At 42.7% G+C, this 15,950-nt stretch overlaps 1 protein-coding gene across 1 annotated transcript in view; it reads right to left on the bottom strand.

The window, feature by feature from the left end:
- Positions 1–8,772: 8,772 nt before the first annotated feature.
- Positions 8,773–15,950, bottom strand: part of NUAK1 (NUAK family kinase 1) — a 48,492-nt gene continuing 41,314 nt past the window's right edge. Inside the window, exons 5-7 of the mRNA XM_059816393.1 lie at positions 14,380–14,499; positions 13,943–14,075; positions 8,773–12,865 (exon numbers count right to left, since the gene is read on the bottom strand). Coding sequence (XP_059672376.1) covers positions 11,712–12,865; positions 13,943–14,075; positions 14,380–14,499 — 1,407 coding nt within the window. The 3' untranslated portion in view covers positions 8,773–11,711. The remainder of the gene's footprint in view (positions 12,866–13,942; positions 14,076–14,379; positions 14,500–15,950) is intronic.

The following is a 15,950-nucleotide window of genomic DNA, read 5'->3' as shown; positions in this document are numbered from 1 at the left end:
TGCAGGAAATCTGTCCTCCCCATCCACTGTAGTCAGTGGAGCAGAGGCTGCTAGCTTGGCAGGTTATTACAGGTCTGAGGCGTCCCGGTGTGACTCTCCATTCTTGCTCTGCAGCTCAGCACAGATAGCCTTCATTCAGCCTAATGGGGATTCCCAGCACAGAAATCAACTGCTTCATGCCCCCCAGCCCCTCCTTCCTTCCTGTACTTGGCTATCTACTTTTAAAGTAAATTGCCTGCCCCAGCAGAAGGTGTAAATTAGCCCTGTCTTAGGGGAGCCAGTGAGAATGAACCATAGGATGTGATGTCCAGCTAAGAATCAGTCTCTGCTGTTGCCTGTGCAAACCCAGAAATCAAATTAGCTTGGAAAAAATGGAGGGAATCATGTGGTCCTGGCACCCTGGCCCCTGATTAGCAATGAGCAGCAGTGGCCAAGCTCCAAGAAAAAAAATGAAAACAATGGTGGAAGTGGGGTACCAAAAAACCCCAAAGGGATCCCCAAAGTCATTCAACTCAAATTGCGTGTGGAGCAAGGATATTCAGGAGGGACGACACAGCAGGGATCCAGGAGGTTTCCGGGGCGTGATTGCACTTTGGGAGCAAGAAGGTCTGGGCTTGCGGTGGAGGCTGCTGCTGACGTGCCCTGCTTGCACCTGTGCTGGGACATGCTACGTGGCCCGTGGTGTGACAAAGAAAGTCAGGATGGAAAGAGCTGAGGAGAGAGTCCCTGAAATATCCATTTGCTTTGAGCTCTGGCTTTGCCCGTTTTCTTTCCTTCAAAGTCTGTTTACTTTACTTTGGCACTTAAAAAGAAATCAGGCAGGTTAAAGGTCAGCTTTATTATTTTTGTTGGGTTTTTTAAGAACTTTAAACCATAGCCTAAGGAGATTACCTATGCTATTTGGGAAAGAAAAATCTGCATATAAACCCAGTCATTTTAGACGTAGGTGAGGATGACCTGTCTACTACAGCAGGGAAGATTTTATGGGTTACAAAATTAAAAAGTGACAGGGACCCTGGCTGTACTGGAACAACCTCTTCGGCTTTTCTCTCCATCACTAAGCTTTCTGATTTAATTCCTTTTAAATTCATAATTATATAAAATAAGATCAGGGCTGCCATTATAATCTTGCCGTAGTGTTAATTTCTTATGCAATAATTCCTATAATGATCCTACCAGAAATGGGAAAATTTTCTTCTTGGGCAAAAGCAGAGGATAGGCTTTTGAAGGGCTATCTGCAGAAAAAGAAAAAAAAAAAATCACTGGGGGTTTTGCCAGTAACTTGAATAAGAGCAGAGCTAGGCTTATGCTGAATGTTTTTGAAAATCTCAGCTTTGATTTGTTAATGACCATTTGCATGATGGACTACTGCAAGCCATTTATTCGCAGAAATAAATACTCAGAATAGAAGAAAACAGGACATAGCCAGGCAAGCTGTGGTTTGTACCAGAGCTTCAGATTTGCTGAAAGACAGATACATAATATTCCTTAGTTTTTTTCTAGAAAACCACTACTGAAGAGTTTTTGCCAGCTTCTTTGAGTTCTTGTCAAAAAATAATACTGAAAACTGACCTTTGGGGATTTTCCTGGATAGCATTTCACTGTCAGATAGAAAGCCATACCCCTGAGTCAGCAAGGAATGGGCAGGCCTACCTTTAAACATGTGAAAGTTATTTATAGGAGTAATTTACTGAATCAGGCCCCATATGAGAGAGATAAGGGGGAAGATTTCATAAAAAGACTAAACTACAGGAAATCCTGGCAGAGTTATATTTGAAATGTCATATGTGCCCCCTCCCCGCCCTCTCTTTAAAATGAATTTGTTAGTTGTAGCAAAACTCCTCTTTATAAAAGTGGTGGTGGTTTGCTGGAAGATGGATCTAATGTGTTTGCTGCCAATGTGGTGGTAGACTTATGTTAAGGTGGAGTATGAAATCCAAGCAAAGCTTCCAAATGGAAGTCTTTGCTATTCTAATGGCAAGTTAGATTCATAATTTCCTGAATGCTGACAAGCACTAGTCAAAGAAGCAGCCACCAAGATCTGCAAGGCAGATTGAGTGCTTACGTTTGCTGTTTCCTCATAGGAATGACTCATTCTCTAAAAAGCAAACCTTGCTAGGGTGTCTCAAGTGGGACACTCAGGAACTGTGGTACCTGAAACTGCTAGACATTTCATAAAAACCTAGACTGAACCTACAACAAATTAGTCCAACACAAGAATAGTTCTCTCTAACAAAATTTGCCTGTTCTGCTGAAAGACAGTATCTGTAATCACTGGTAAGAAGACCACATTTGGTTATTTTTTGTAATTCTTGCTCACCCCTCAAAGCAAGCTGAAATGACCTTCCAACAATAGTTTATTTCTTCTTGGCTTGATCTGAACAAAGGCTTTCTATTCACATGCATGTGAAAGAGAGCGTGGATTTTTTTGTGGTGAAAGATCAAATCTCTCTTTTGAACTTTGCAGTGGATAGGCTAATTGTAGCATCTCTGAGGCTTTCACCATCCTTTCAGAAAGCAGCCAACTCAGTGTTTGGAGTGTTTACCAGGAGCAAGGAGTATATATACCAGGGCAGAGGACTAAATTAATCTAGAGTCTTCTGATGCTTCCAACACATTTCCTACCAGTGAGCAGTTAGTCAATATGGCCTCACGGTATTTCTGGGAATTTGCCACTAGATACGCAATGTTCAACGCAGGCTGTGTGAACAAGCTGTGACTGGTCACAAGTCATGTAATTTTTTGTTTCATTTCTCAGACTGACTTGAGCATTGTTTCTATAACTGGAGAGGACCTTGCTTCAGCTTTTGACCAGGGCTTCTTCAGAAGAAATGGTTTAAGGGGGAAGACATATAAACTAGATATGGGAATTCCTGTCTCAGCAGTACCAGCTTTGCCAAAAGAAAAGCCAGATTAACTTTACGGTGGAATGGGTACAGTTTTAATTAAGGTTTAGTGAGTGTGTTGACAAAAATGGCTTTTCGGCTGTTTGAAGCAATCGAGTTCTCTCACAACACATGCATTTTTTGAAGTTTTTTTAGAGATGGCCTCTGTGGCAAGGGTGATTTTGCAGGTGCTGGGGGGGTGTGCTTATGTCAGAGGGGAAAGTATGTAAATCTTCCTTGCTTTGCATGGCAGGACTTTAACAAAAGCTGTCCCTAACAGCCCCATTCAAGCACATTATGGGCTCTGATCCCTCTCTCACGCTACAGTTGTCTTTGTACCAGGGATCCCTGGAGGGGCTCTAAGAGCTCTCCCTCTGCCTGGTATCAAGCAGGATCCTATGCTCCATGCAATATTGCAGTTCTGCTGCAAACGGTGACAAGGTGCAAACTTGGAACTCTTGCGAGCAAACCTAACCACTTGTACTTGCCATGGGAAAAGTAATGAGGGAGACTCCAATAAATCTGCTCCAATTTTAGAATGAAACACCAGGAGGAAATTGATTTATTCACTTATCTCCAGTGCAAGAAAAGACTGTCCCTCTGCTCTTTCACCAAGATGAAATGTAGCCCCTAGTCTGCCTCATTTTCTGTAACGGTCAATAGTTTTGTTTCTTCCAGAGTTACGTACCTAAGTCATTGCCACATAAGGGCCTTAATTTGGAACTTTTCAGAAAATAATAGCATTTTGGCTCTGGTGAAAAAGGGAACTATGATGGCCACTGTAGCTATTTCTTCACAGACCAGGTGACCTTGTTCATGTACTACCTACCTGGGCTGTTTGTGCCTTCTCTACTGATTTTAAAGGAGGCCAATTTCCACGCCCATCCAGACATGGATTGATCTGCATCCTATTGCCACTGATCTGATGCAATACACTGGGTTAAGACCACGTTAGAAACTAGACCACATTAGAAACTAGACCAACAGCACCCAGTTCACTTCCCTTAGGAAATGGCAGATTTATTGAACTGTAACACAAGCTCTGGGCTGTTGGGAGCTTTGCAAGTGTCTTGTGTGCAAGGGGCTGAGGCTTCCTGTTCCCTAAGCAGTACTCCAAGTCATCCAATCCCAAGAAATCAAAAACATTTTGATTTCCTAAAAACCCACTTATATAATACTTATACAATGCCCCAGTGTGTCAATGACTTGAAAGACCCCTGCCAGCTAAGGCAAGGCTAAAGATTTCAAAGTTACTCGCTTGGAGTATCTCCATTTTGAAATGTCCAGCCTGAGGTCCAGTAAATCTTATTGTCCTTGTAAGCACCAAGTGACCACAGCTCAGGCTGAGGTCGTGGGGACCAGAAGGTGGCCACTGGTTTCAAAAATTCAGGTGTAGGCAGCTCAAACTGGCTTCTCAGAAAGAGATATTTCTAAAACCACTTTTGAAAATCCAGAACTCTTCATATGGGGAAATCAGTTGGTGAGCATGTGGGATCTGAAGCCAACCCCACTGAATCCAACCACAGTTTCACAATTATATGAATTTATTTTTTAAGGCTGGATGCTTGCCCAGGTTGGGTAAACATCAGTTTACACTATCTGGGGATCTAGTACTCGACCATTACCCATTGGCCCTTTCCACTCTGACAAAAATTTTTCCTGGGAGCGCAAGGGGGTTAACTACTTTGGGGTTTCTAAGGACCGGAGCTGACTGAACATTCCTTGTGGCACTGAATTGTATGGGAATTTAGCAAACCTCTCTTCTCAGGCAGCAGATCCCTTGCCTCAAGAAATCTTCCGATTAAACTGTCAAGCTCTGGGATGTGCAGCTGAAGAGAACAACAGAGTTTGAAGGAACACTTAAAGAAATATTTTTTATAATTCCCAGTGCAGCCAGGATGATGACACACACTCTGGTCCTAGCAAACTCGCTTGGCAGGCAGCTAGGGCTTTATATGTAAATATAAACATATATTTACATATTTCCTAACATCTGTTATGAATTTGTTTTCCCTTTGGTTCTATTTAAAGTATGTCTTGTCCTATTATCTCCAAGGCTGAAATTTGGAGGGATCTGTTAATAAAATCTATATACTGCAGAGCCACAGGACAAACTCTCCCTCCTCCCCAGCTTTTCAGTCAGTTTTTCTACGGCTGTTCCTTGCTTGTATTTCTAAGTGCAATAGTATCTCCCCAGCTTATGAAAGGAGCACAGTTTTCTAAGTAAGTGAATTCCTGCTGGGTAGGGTATAATCTCACCACCAACTTCCAGGGATTTCTATTCAGTTGGTCTAACTCATTTGTCCTGGCAGCCCAGCTTTTTAATTGTTCCTTGGTATGGTGTCTCTTTCAGAGAGTGCCCTGCTATTAGCTCAAGGTCCCGTCCGCAGTTTCTGCATCCAGGAAGAAAAGTTACCTGCTGGAAAGCACCAGAGTTGCAGCCATCGCTGCAGAACAAGACTGCCTTTGGCCAGCAAGCCAAACAGCCTCCAAAGCAGAGGCGATGCCACAGCAAGGGTTAGCGCTGCAAAAGCACCTCGTGAGCAAAGTTCAACCCACCGTCCTGACAGGATATTACACAGTCTACGGAGCAAAACTAAACAGGACAGCAAACGAGATTTGGACTGTGTGAGAGAGTGAGGGATATTATTTGTATTAAATAAATAGAATAAAGTGAAAGGGGAAAGGGCAAAAAGAAAATGTCAAGGCAGGTTGACGCCAACATTTCCACATGGTCTCTGACAGCAAAGGCTTCAGTGCTGGGTGTGCATTGTGAGAAAGCTCAGGCCTGAGTTTTCAGAGGTGCTCAGTGTCAAAAAACCCTGAGTTCACGCCGGCAGTAGAGCTGCTTTGCTGAATGAAGTAGGGTGATGTCCTGACCTGCAAGTGCACCTATGGCCAACACCCACAGCTGATTTCCTTATTTTGATGGCAGTCACCTATCTAATCCCTTTGTGGCCCTGGGCCTGGTGCACTTCTCAGTGTGAGCTTTAAGCCCAGCACATGAGTTGGGACGAGGAGTCTTCTGGTGACGCATAAAATTGTCTTGTAAAATGCTTTTCCAAGGAACATTTAAGCAACAGTGCAAATACACATAATGTCCTTAAAAGTGCAGGGCTCCGTATGGCCAGATGATAAGCAAATCAAAGGGGTTTCTGCACTGATGAGATTCCAGGAAATATGGGGCGGGGGGTAAGGGCTAGAGAAAGATAGCCAGAAACAAAATGCTCAGATCATCTATCCAAAAAATTTTCTTCTCCAGCCAAATTGCTCAGTCTTTTATGAGAAAGATGTCTTGGTTTGGCAAGGAGGAAAAGACAGCTCCACCAGACAGTAATAAAAAAAAAACCCTAGTTGAATACTAAATACCATTAGTCCAGGGAAACATGACTTATTCTCTTCCATGGTGAAACTTTCAGTTGAAACCCTGAAACCGGTAACCCTGGGACAGGTACCAGAGAGCCTGGGCTGATGCTAGCAAACTCTGGAGTTTCTATTGGCTCAACAAAAGCATTCCTGCAGATTTGTCTCCAGAAGTATCTCATTAAAATGAGATGTGAATCACTGAGATAAATATTTAACTAAACTGATAAGCTTCTCATATACACCAAATTTACATGAGTATTGGACTTCTCCCTTCATTGGACTGGTTATGACTTACCCTGTAGCTATAACTGAGGCTCTGGTGTTGCAAAGTTCAATATTACACGTGCTTATGGAGTCACTAGCAAATTTATCTGTAAATACATTTGTCTGCTATAACCAAAAAAGCCATCTCTTCACCTCAATTTAGCACCTTACTTGCGTATTCCCTGAAGTCTCTAAATGGAGACACACAGCTACAAATCAAATGCAAACTTCTATGGCTAGAAATTGTGCTGTATCACTTTGCTCCGAATTTTGCTTCTCTTGCCAGCACTACGGGCTGCCTGTGGGCACCACCTCAGAGGCTGTGACAGCACTGGAAGAGAGCTGCCTCCCGCTGTGTCGGCACAAGTCCTCTCCCTCTGCACCAGTGGCTTGGGGCTGGTGAGCTTTGAGAAGCAATGTCAGGCTCTCCTGCAAGTTGTTGTGCTGGCTTCCAAGTGCTCTACAGATACATGGATGCGTCGCCCAGCATCAGGCAGCGCCGCTTGTGAGAGCTGGCCCCTGGACTTCAGCAAGCCTAACAGAGAAGTGAGAGGGATCCCTGACATTATCACGTGATGCACATGCACAGGTTTTGCAGGATCAGAAATTCAGATTATCGACTTTTAGAGGTCAAGAAAGGGTTATAATGGACAAGACTATTTATGGCTGTATAAGAAAACCACTACTGCTTTTGTCACTCAACTGCGTAGCTCCCAAGGCTCCTGTCTTGCCCAATCCATAAAAAGTCAACAATTCCTGAGAAACACTGGAATCCCCATGGAGCAAGCATAAAAGACCAGGTCTGGCTACAGACTCACTATGTAAGTTCAGCTAAGGCATATCACTGTACACTTATCTCCTTTAATAAATAGGAAAATTACGACGCCCACCTCCCCACCCCAGAAGTGTGCACTCTCAGAGCTGTACAAACATGTACGTAATTACTTCTCAGTGTTTGCCACATACGCGCGCCATACCCAGCCATCCAGAACCTTCTTTCTAAAAGTCATTATTTTTAAAACAGAAGAAATGGTTTGCCCTCAACTTCACTTTTTTCCTAGTGTGTTTAAAAAAAAAAATGTAGTTTCATAATTGCTATTACAGAAGAGACTTGCATTACATTTTCCACCACCCAGCACCCACACAGTTAGACCTTATTCACCTCAGATACAAGAACACGTGTTCTGACTTTTAATATATACCTTACAATTTCTGACTTAATTAGCATACAGCAGCTAATCATTCCCTTTGTAATGTATTAACGGCTGTTTGCCTTTCTGCAGAGTTGGCTTTTCCCTTTATTCCCACTGGTTGTTAAGCAGTCATGATGAATAAATCTAGCACCTACAGCCATGGCTTCTTGCTTTAAAAAGCTCAAGAGAGAGAAAATTAATTAGAAAAATGAAAGCCTTCTTTGCATCATACCCAAACCTTGAATCCTAATCCAAACTGCCTGTAATTTAAAAAGCAGAATATACACCACAGGTATCTTGGCTGGCTGCATCAAGGGTGAAGTTTAATGGTGTCTTGCTCAGAGCCAACGTTAGGACGTGGCCAACCATCTCCTTTATTTTAACAAGTCCCCAACACACACAGCACACTTAACACCCAGTTTCCCTTATGATGCCCACCCATTTTCCAAGAAAAACTATCTAAAGCCTTCTGTTTATCAAGGGGACTCCAAAAAAAAAGAAAAAATCAACTCCCTTTTTCATTCTCACCAGATGATTACACTGACTGCTCAAAGCCATGTGACTGAAATCATCCCACGTTTGACAGCAGTGGATGGCCACCAGTCTTTTTTGCCCAAACCCCCCCTAAATTATACCAACAGGAACATTAAAACTGTTAACTGTCCTTCTGCCCATCAGAGAGGGGAAAGGACCATGATCATCTGTCTCTGGGCTACGAGTTGTGCTGTGTCTGGTCAGCCAGCCTGCTCCGTCTCACCTGCAGCACACCTAGCCCACAAACCTTATTCATCTCCAGCAGAGAAACCCCAGCCAACTGTTCTCCATCAAACATTTCTATAGCTGAAAGCTCTGGGTGTTTCGCAGTGCCAAATGCTTCGTAGCACGGGAGCCTCTGTGGCCACCCACGTTATATTCAAATGCACAAACGAGCCAAGAAGCTTTGCATAAACAACTTGGTACAATGTGCTGAGATGCTGCTGTATTTTTGCATGACAAGTTCATTACCGTTTGGCCTCAGCTTATGCTGATGTACAGTGAAAAAGAAAAGGGAAAGAGAGAGACTCTTCACAGTTACATTAATTTCATTTTATTTAATAAAAAACAGTATCAGATTAAAAATACAAACACTTTGGGTGATTATCCAGCGTTTTCCCCTGTGTGCCTCATAGAGCTCAAACCAACCAAGGATTGGAAGAAAAAAAAACAAAAAAACCCCAAAAATAACACCAAACAATTTTGGCCGGAGCTGTAAAATAATGTTGCACCAATTAAATTATACCAAATATATTATTATACCTTTGAAATGGCTTTCAGACCAATAAATAAAAAAAAGACAAATTCAAATAAAAAAGTCAACTTTGTATTACAAAAAAATTAAATAAAAATCACAACACTAATAATAACAATGTGCAGTCAAGTTTTTTTTTTCTTCTCTTCTAGGAATGATAACATGCCAGTAAACATGTAACATGCCAGTAACATGCCAGTAAATCCCTACGTAACATTTCCAGTTTGGCAGCAAGCAGTCACTCAATCATTCACATTTGTACACGAGGAAGCAGGCCTGGGCAAAAGCCTCAGGAGATACGAGCCTTCGGGGTGCTCCTCACTTTCCTGCCATGGCCAGCTGAGTTCCCTTCCCTTCATCCTGAAACCTCTATAAATCCATTCAAGGTTTAGCACCAGATCTGCAGGGAAAGTGTCAATCAGCATAACCCAACTGACATGATGCTCCATCACATCAATAGGACAGCACTGATTTACACCAGCTGAGGATCTGGCTCTTATGCTCCGGGGCACGAGTTAAAAGCCATGGCTGCAAAGCACATCCTTGTTTCAGAAAGGCCACCGAGGCTACGTCGAGTTGTTTTAAAATGCACCACAGCAAACTTGTTAACTCAATACACTGCAAAATGGGGTGTTGATTTTGGATGACCTAAAAGAGCACGTGCAGGGCCTGTGAGAAGATGGGATGTCTGAATATCATACAGAGAAGTACACACCTGTAGAGAAATGACCCCTGCAATTGCCCTTCCTGGACAGTGAGCCAAATTTCACCCAACCACATGAGAGCACACATCTCTCCTAGATTTCATGGTTTTAATGCCATTTTCTCCAGGGCCAAATTTGGTCCAGTGTTTCACAATAAGAAAAGGTTCTCCATAGAATCAGATTAACTGATTTAGGAAATTCAAGCTCATTCATTTTTATGCTAGGCAGCCCAGTTGATTTTTAGGAGGAACTGGCAGACTTAAGTACCATGATACACTGAATAAGGAGTCTGCAAGTGAAATAGCTCCCTGCTCCAGACACCAATGATTTATGGGGTTATCCCTGATTCCCAGGGAATCCCCAGAGGAACTCTACTCCGTTTCTGCACGATCTCTAGGATTTTGGACACAGTGGGCCAAATTCTGCTTTCAGTTCCAGTTACAGGGTAGGAGTGAGAGCAGAGCTTGCCCCATGCTCCTCTGCTCTGGGTATGTGTGTAGATAGAAGTTTTGCAGCTGTGGATCATTTGACATCATAGGCTGAAACCTGCCACTTACTCGCACCAGTGCACCTCCAAGAAAGCCAGGGGCTATGCACTCACGGAAATGAGACTGAAATGGGCCTTAAGATTCCAGTTTGCCCAGGCCTGTCAAACACACAGTGCCTTTCTGACATAGGCTTACATTCAGGTAATCCAGTAGACCCATGTGGTACCTTTATGGGAGTTGAAGCCTTCAGTCTGGATGTTTAGATATGTCTGAGAATATAAACACATACCCTTCTCGTTTTTTCCAAACTGGTATCATTGCACACGCAGTACCAGCTACACTATATAGAGAGAGGCCTGCATGTTTATGCTAACTCTGTTATCAAATCTACTGTTATAAATTCATCGCTCAATTCTTTCTGCTCCATTACTACATACATAGAAACATTTTCATTTGGACAAAGGCATCTTCCTACTAACTTCTGGACCTCTATCCATTTCCTACATGCTACAGCCTTTTCCTTACCTAACATTCTGGTCACAAACTACCTGTCACCCTCAAATACTACAAGCTAACAGCAAGGCAGCACCATTTGCTGACAGTGGCTGAACTCTAGACTGGAGGGTCAGTTAACCCTTGAGACCCCTTGTTAGATCCATCTTTGTCTGGGCATTCATCTGGCTGGTCATTTTGAAAGAGTCACAAATTGAACACAGAGGTTGAAATGCCTTAAAAGGTCATTTAGCTGCTGATAACATCCATTCCTTCCAGTTCCCGTTATCGTTTCTGTGACTCTGTTTTTGCTGCTAGGAGTGGTAGTGGGAAACAATTTTAGGGCCTCCTGCTCACTGAAGAGCAATGGCTGTGGGAGGGGCCAGATCTGAATGCCTGCTCCACTGCTTGTCCACATACACCTTGTGATGTTATTCTGGGGTGAGTCTCTCAAACTATCTGTCCCAGAATGCGTTCAGAACCCCTCAGGTCACCCTAGTGGAAGGGACCATGTTGACCACCTAGCCTGGCATCCTGCATAAAATGCAAGCCAAAGATTCCCAGTGTGCAATGACTGTATCCAGATTAATAACTTCAGGGGGAAATAAAGGCTCTCTTTCTAAAAAATATCCAAATTTGACTTGAAGAATTCAGCTCATCTCTTGATAAAGCTAATCTAATATTAATTACAACCCTCTCAAAATGTGTGTCCCTCACTTCCAGTTTTAATTCTGTCTAGCTTTGACTTCGAGCCATCAAATCTTGATGCTTTTGTCTGCTAGATCCTGATGTGCTTTTATCACGTATACAAAGACCAAAGGTTTTTCTCTGGTCAGGTAGGTAATATTTTGAGGACACAAAATTACAGAAGTGTGAGATGGCTTTGGGGCTACTTTACTAGTTCAGCTAAATAGGTACAGTCAGCTCCTTTGAAGCAAAACCTACCATTGTCAGCAAATCAGTGACCTGGCTTACTCCATCATAAAGGTACACAGAAAAACTCCCTTCCCTCCCTTTCCATCTTCCCTCTGCTAGTTGAGCTTGTTGCAGATCTCTAGGGCTTTCTTGTAGACCTGAGTCACATCATCCATGTCTGTGAGAAGGGAAAAACTGCTGTCCCCCAGACGGTTGCGATAACGTTTTAGATACTGTGGCCGTGGGCGGTTCTGAAGTCCTTCGAAGTCTTGGATCTGCAGGAAATTTTCAGCAGACACACAGCTCCGTATCCTCTGTCTGTTTGGCCTGTTCTCTTGCAAATCCAGCAAATCAAAGGAGTCACTGGACAAAATACTGTCATCACTAATCACACTGGAAGGGCGACTGTAACTTCGAGGTAATGCATCCCCAGGCAGGACCACTTCTTCCATGGCCTCCAGCGTTGGTGTGTCAGGGCTAATCAAAGCAGATTCGGTGCTGCTGGTAGAATACTTGCTGTTATGTTTCAAGATGCCCTTACGCCTGCAGGAATGACTGTAAGACCCATTTCTGGATGGCTCTGTGACCCCCGGAGACGTGTCACTGTTTACTGTCTCATCATTATTGTCCAAGAGTTCAGAAGATTCGCTTCGTTCTGGAGAGGAGTAATAGCCAGACTCCCTCTGATGAGTCTTCTTCAAGATTCCTTTTTTTGGCATTAGTGAAGACTGCTTAGTGCTGTATTTGCCTGCTACCTCTCCCTCCACAACACTTTTAATAGCTACACCAGTCCTACACAATTCTTGCTCCAGCTTAAAAGCAGAGGGTAACGCTGGGCTGACCACTCCTTCAATGAAACCTGCACTGTGAGATCGATGTTCACTGTTGCTCCTTTTCTTCAGGATGCCTTTGGGTCTCTTGGAGGTGGGTTTGGATGCATTTTCAGATCCTCCTTCCTGGATGGACTGTGCAATGTCATTTTCCTTTTTTGATTTTTTCAGAGACCTTTGTCTCTCTAGTGTGACTTCAGGACCTTTGGGCTTGGAAAGGCACTTCACTTTGGTATCAGCCTCTGGCTGGAGGCCAGTAGAACGGTGATGCCAATCAATGAACCTTGCCAGCAACGGGGACTCGGAGTCCCTCATGGCATCACAGTCACAAACACTACTCTTGTAGCCCCAGTTAACCCACCAGTGGTTGGCAATGTCTTCAATGGTTGCTCGGCGTTCAGGGTTCACCATCAGCATCCATCTGATAAGACCACGAGCATCTATGGACAAAGAATGGAATATAAAATATTTAGAATATGGGCACTCTTAGTTTTGTCAGTTTAAAATGGAAGTGCGAAGCCAACCAAATGAGCAAAAATAATGCTTCTTATAACAGGATAAGTGAAGGGGGGCAAGGCTTTGTCAGTGTTGGAAAATGCATTTGAGTACTGCTTCTTATCAGAAGAGTATGATTCACCCTGGGAAATGTACACTGGGTTATCAAAGAAATTAATATTTGTACTGTATTTGTTAGTGAATACTTCCATATTCCTGAAGGAAGTCACCAACCTATCGACTCTAATAATTACAAAACTCAGATGAAAACAAAGGGGAATTGGGATATTTTAAATTATCTACACATTATTGCTTTTGTATTTACTTTTTCCATAAATAGTGTAGTCTTCTGTATATTTTAAGGGTCTGTTTTCATAAAGAGAGAAGAAGGCAGAAAATTGAAAGGGATGGCAAACAAATGATATAAGATAAATATTCATTTAAATATAATATATACATAAACATTTAAGGCTAGAAGGAGTCATTATAATCAATGACCCGGACCTAGTTGATGCTTTTCTGTCAGGTGACTGCTTAATGTGCTATCCTCTAAGCAGAAGTAAATGTGAACATAGTGGCATTAATTCAGATTTTGGCCTGCCTTCTTGGATGAGAGACTGCGGCGTTCTGACCATTCATCTTCTCTCTGCTTATGATATACCACGGTGTAGTTAGAGAACTGATCTGTACCACTATGTTGTATTGGTTTACAGCTTGTCTGAACAATTCCACTTGCAATAGCTAACAGACCCTCCACTGTCATAGATCTAGTTAAAAGAGCCCGTTACAGCTTCCCCAAGGCAATAAAATCTATCTGCTATAAAACTTTGATTTCAAAAGGGCTTTTGGTAAATGCTGTACCCAGATGGGAACTGATAGCAGATGAAGTCAGTAGGGGAAATGAGATACTTCTTTTCTTCATCATTCTAATATGACACCAAAACATGTTGGAAGGGGCCAGGCAAACCCTCCATTCTGAACTCCTGTCAGCTCAATACATTGCCCTCACTCCTTTTTTATACCTGAGGTCTGTGTTGGCTCACGATATTCTCCACTGCTGATCTGCCTGATGAGATTTTTGTGATCGAAGCCATCAAAGGGCATCGTTCCATAAACCAGAGTGTAAAGCAATACACCAAGGGCCCAGCTGTCAACCTGAAATACAGAGACAACGCGTGTGAAGCCCAAGAAAGCTAATCCCCACCCTTCTCACTGCCATTAACACCACAAGAGCAGCATGATGTCCAGCTGCGCCTACTGATAGCCAAACTGGTATCTAACATCTGACTAACCACAGGCAAAGCAAATGAAAGCAAACAGAGGCAGCTTGAGAACTTTCAATACGGGAGAGACCCAAGCAAACCCACATGTGCAATAATGCTAGCATTAAGACTAACCCTCAAGAACTTTATCATCAAAGACATCCCCATACCACCGCGGAAAAGCTGACCCTTCTTACCTCTGGGCCTCTGTAAGGTCGTCCATTAACTATTTCAGGGGAAGCATACAGTGGGCTTCCGCAAAAGGTCTGCAGAAACTTGTCTTTGTGATAAAGGTTAGAGAGTCCAAAATCAGCAATCTGCAAATAGAATTGCACAAGGCATCTGTAGTATTAACCATACCTTAATGCAGTAGAAAATCCTTTAACAGGAAAAACTTAGCTGTATTTGACCCTGCTGTAGGGCAAGGATCTCAACACGGATAACCTTTCAAGTTCCCTGGCCAACCCATTATTCTATGATTTTTTGACTTTTCTCTCTAAAGATCCTCCAGAGAAGGAGAAGGGTCCCCAGGTTAAATCTTCTAGATTAGGAACAAGGAGGCTTTGGTTGCATTCACAGACAGGTCACTGACTGACTGCACAACCATCAGTCAGTAATTTTATCCTGGATGAATTGCATATGCTCGCAAAGACGATCTCATACTGGGAGGCACTGGGCCTGCTGTCCACTGATTGCTCTTCATCTTGTATAATCATTAATATCAAAGGAAAGCGAGCAGAAAGTACTAGTGTTCTTATCACGCACATGCAAGCCGAAAGCCAAGACCTTTGAATCCAACAAGAGGAGTGAGGCAGGAGTGTCACAGGAAACTAAGCATTACAGAAGAAAGTGATTTTTGAAATCATCTGGAACTTAGCTATGCTTGAAGGAGGGGGAAAGTGAGGCACTCGCTAACTCTTCCAGATTTAGGGAGTCCAGCTGAGGAATCTGAGCTGTTAAGCACACGAGATGTCTATCACGAGATAATAAACACAAGTCTGGTTCCTAAGTGGAAACAATGGGCCCAAATCCAGCTTTCCCAATACAAACAAAACTTCCCTTGAGACTGTTGGGAATTTTGCCCATGTAGGAATTGCAGGATCAGGTCCAAATATTTTGTTTACTTCAATTCTCTGTTCTTGTTCTTACAAAACAAAGGCTGAGGATAGCAACACTAAATACCCACACAACCTTTGCATTTCCTTTGTTTCTCTAGCACAAGACAACACATCTCATTTTTTATCTTGTTAAAAACCCAAATGCTTCTGTTTCCCAGAGATACTTTTATTACTGCCCACTATCGACACACGGCATAAATAAAAGGCATAAAGCACAGACATAAAAAGGGTATTATAGCTATAAGAGACAGGAGTTTTCCCTGGGTTTTCTTCACCTTATTCAGGTCTTTTCTACCAGAAAGAAATTAAATCCCAGGAATTTTCACAAAAGAAAATTCAAGAAAACACAAAGTGAACGGAAAAGAAAAGGATTTACCAGCAGCATCATTCACTCCTGGCTTTCTAATATGTGTATCATCAGTGCCTCTAATACCTGTTTAATTGCAATGTCTAGTGAACTCTTGGGAGACATAAAGTCTTTGTCTCTACTATCTAAACTCCTACAGCTACACCTAAAAATGTCACAGTTGAGACCAAAATGAACAAAGTTGGTGAAGTATGGACTTAAGTTCCCAATTTTCTTTCTTTACCCCAAAATAGAAACATATATATACATGCTTTATCTATAAATAGATACAGATATAGGTATA

The sequence above is a fragment of the Gavia stellata genome, chromosome 4 (genome assembly GCF_030936135.1).
Source record: "Gavia stellata isolate bGavSte3 chromosome 4, bGavSte3.hap2, whole genome shotgun sequence".
Lineage (NCBI taxonomy): Eukaryota > Metazoa > Chordata > Aves > Gaviiformes > Gaviidae > Gavia > Gavia stellata.
The sequence above is the reverse complement of the archived record's forward strand: the minus strand, read 5'-3'. Positions and strand labels throughout refer to the sequence as shown.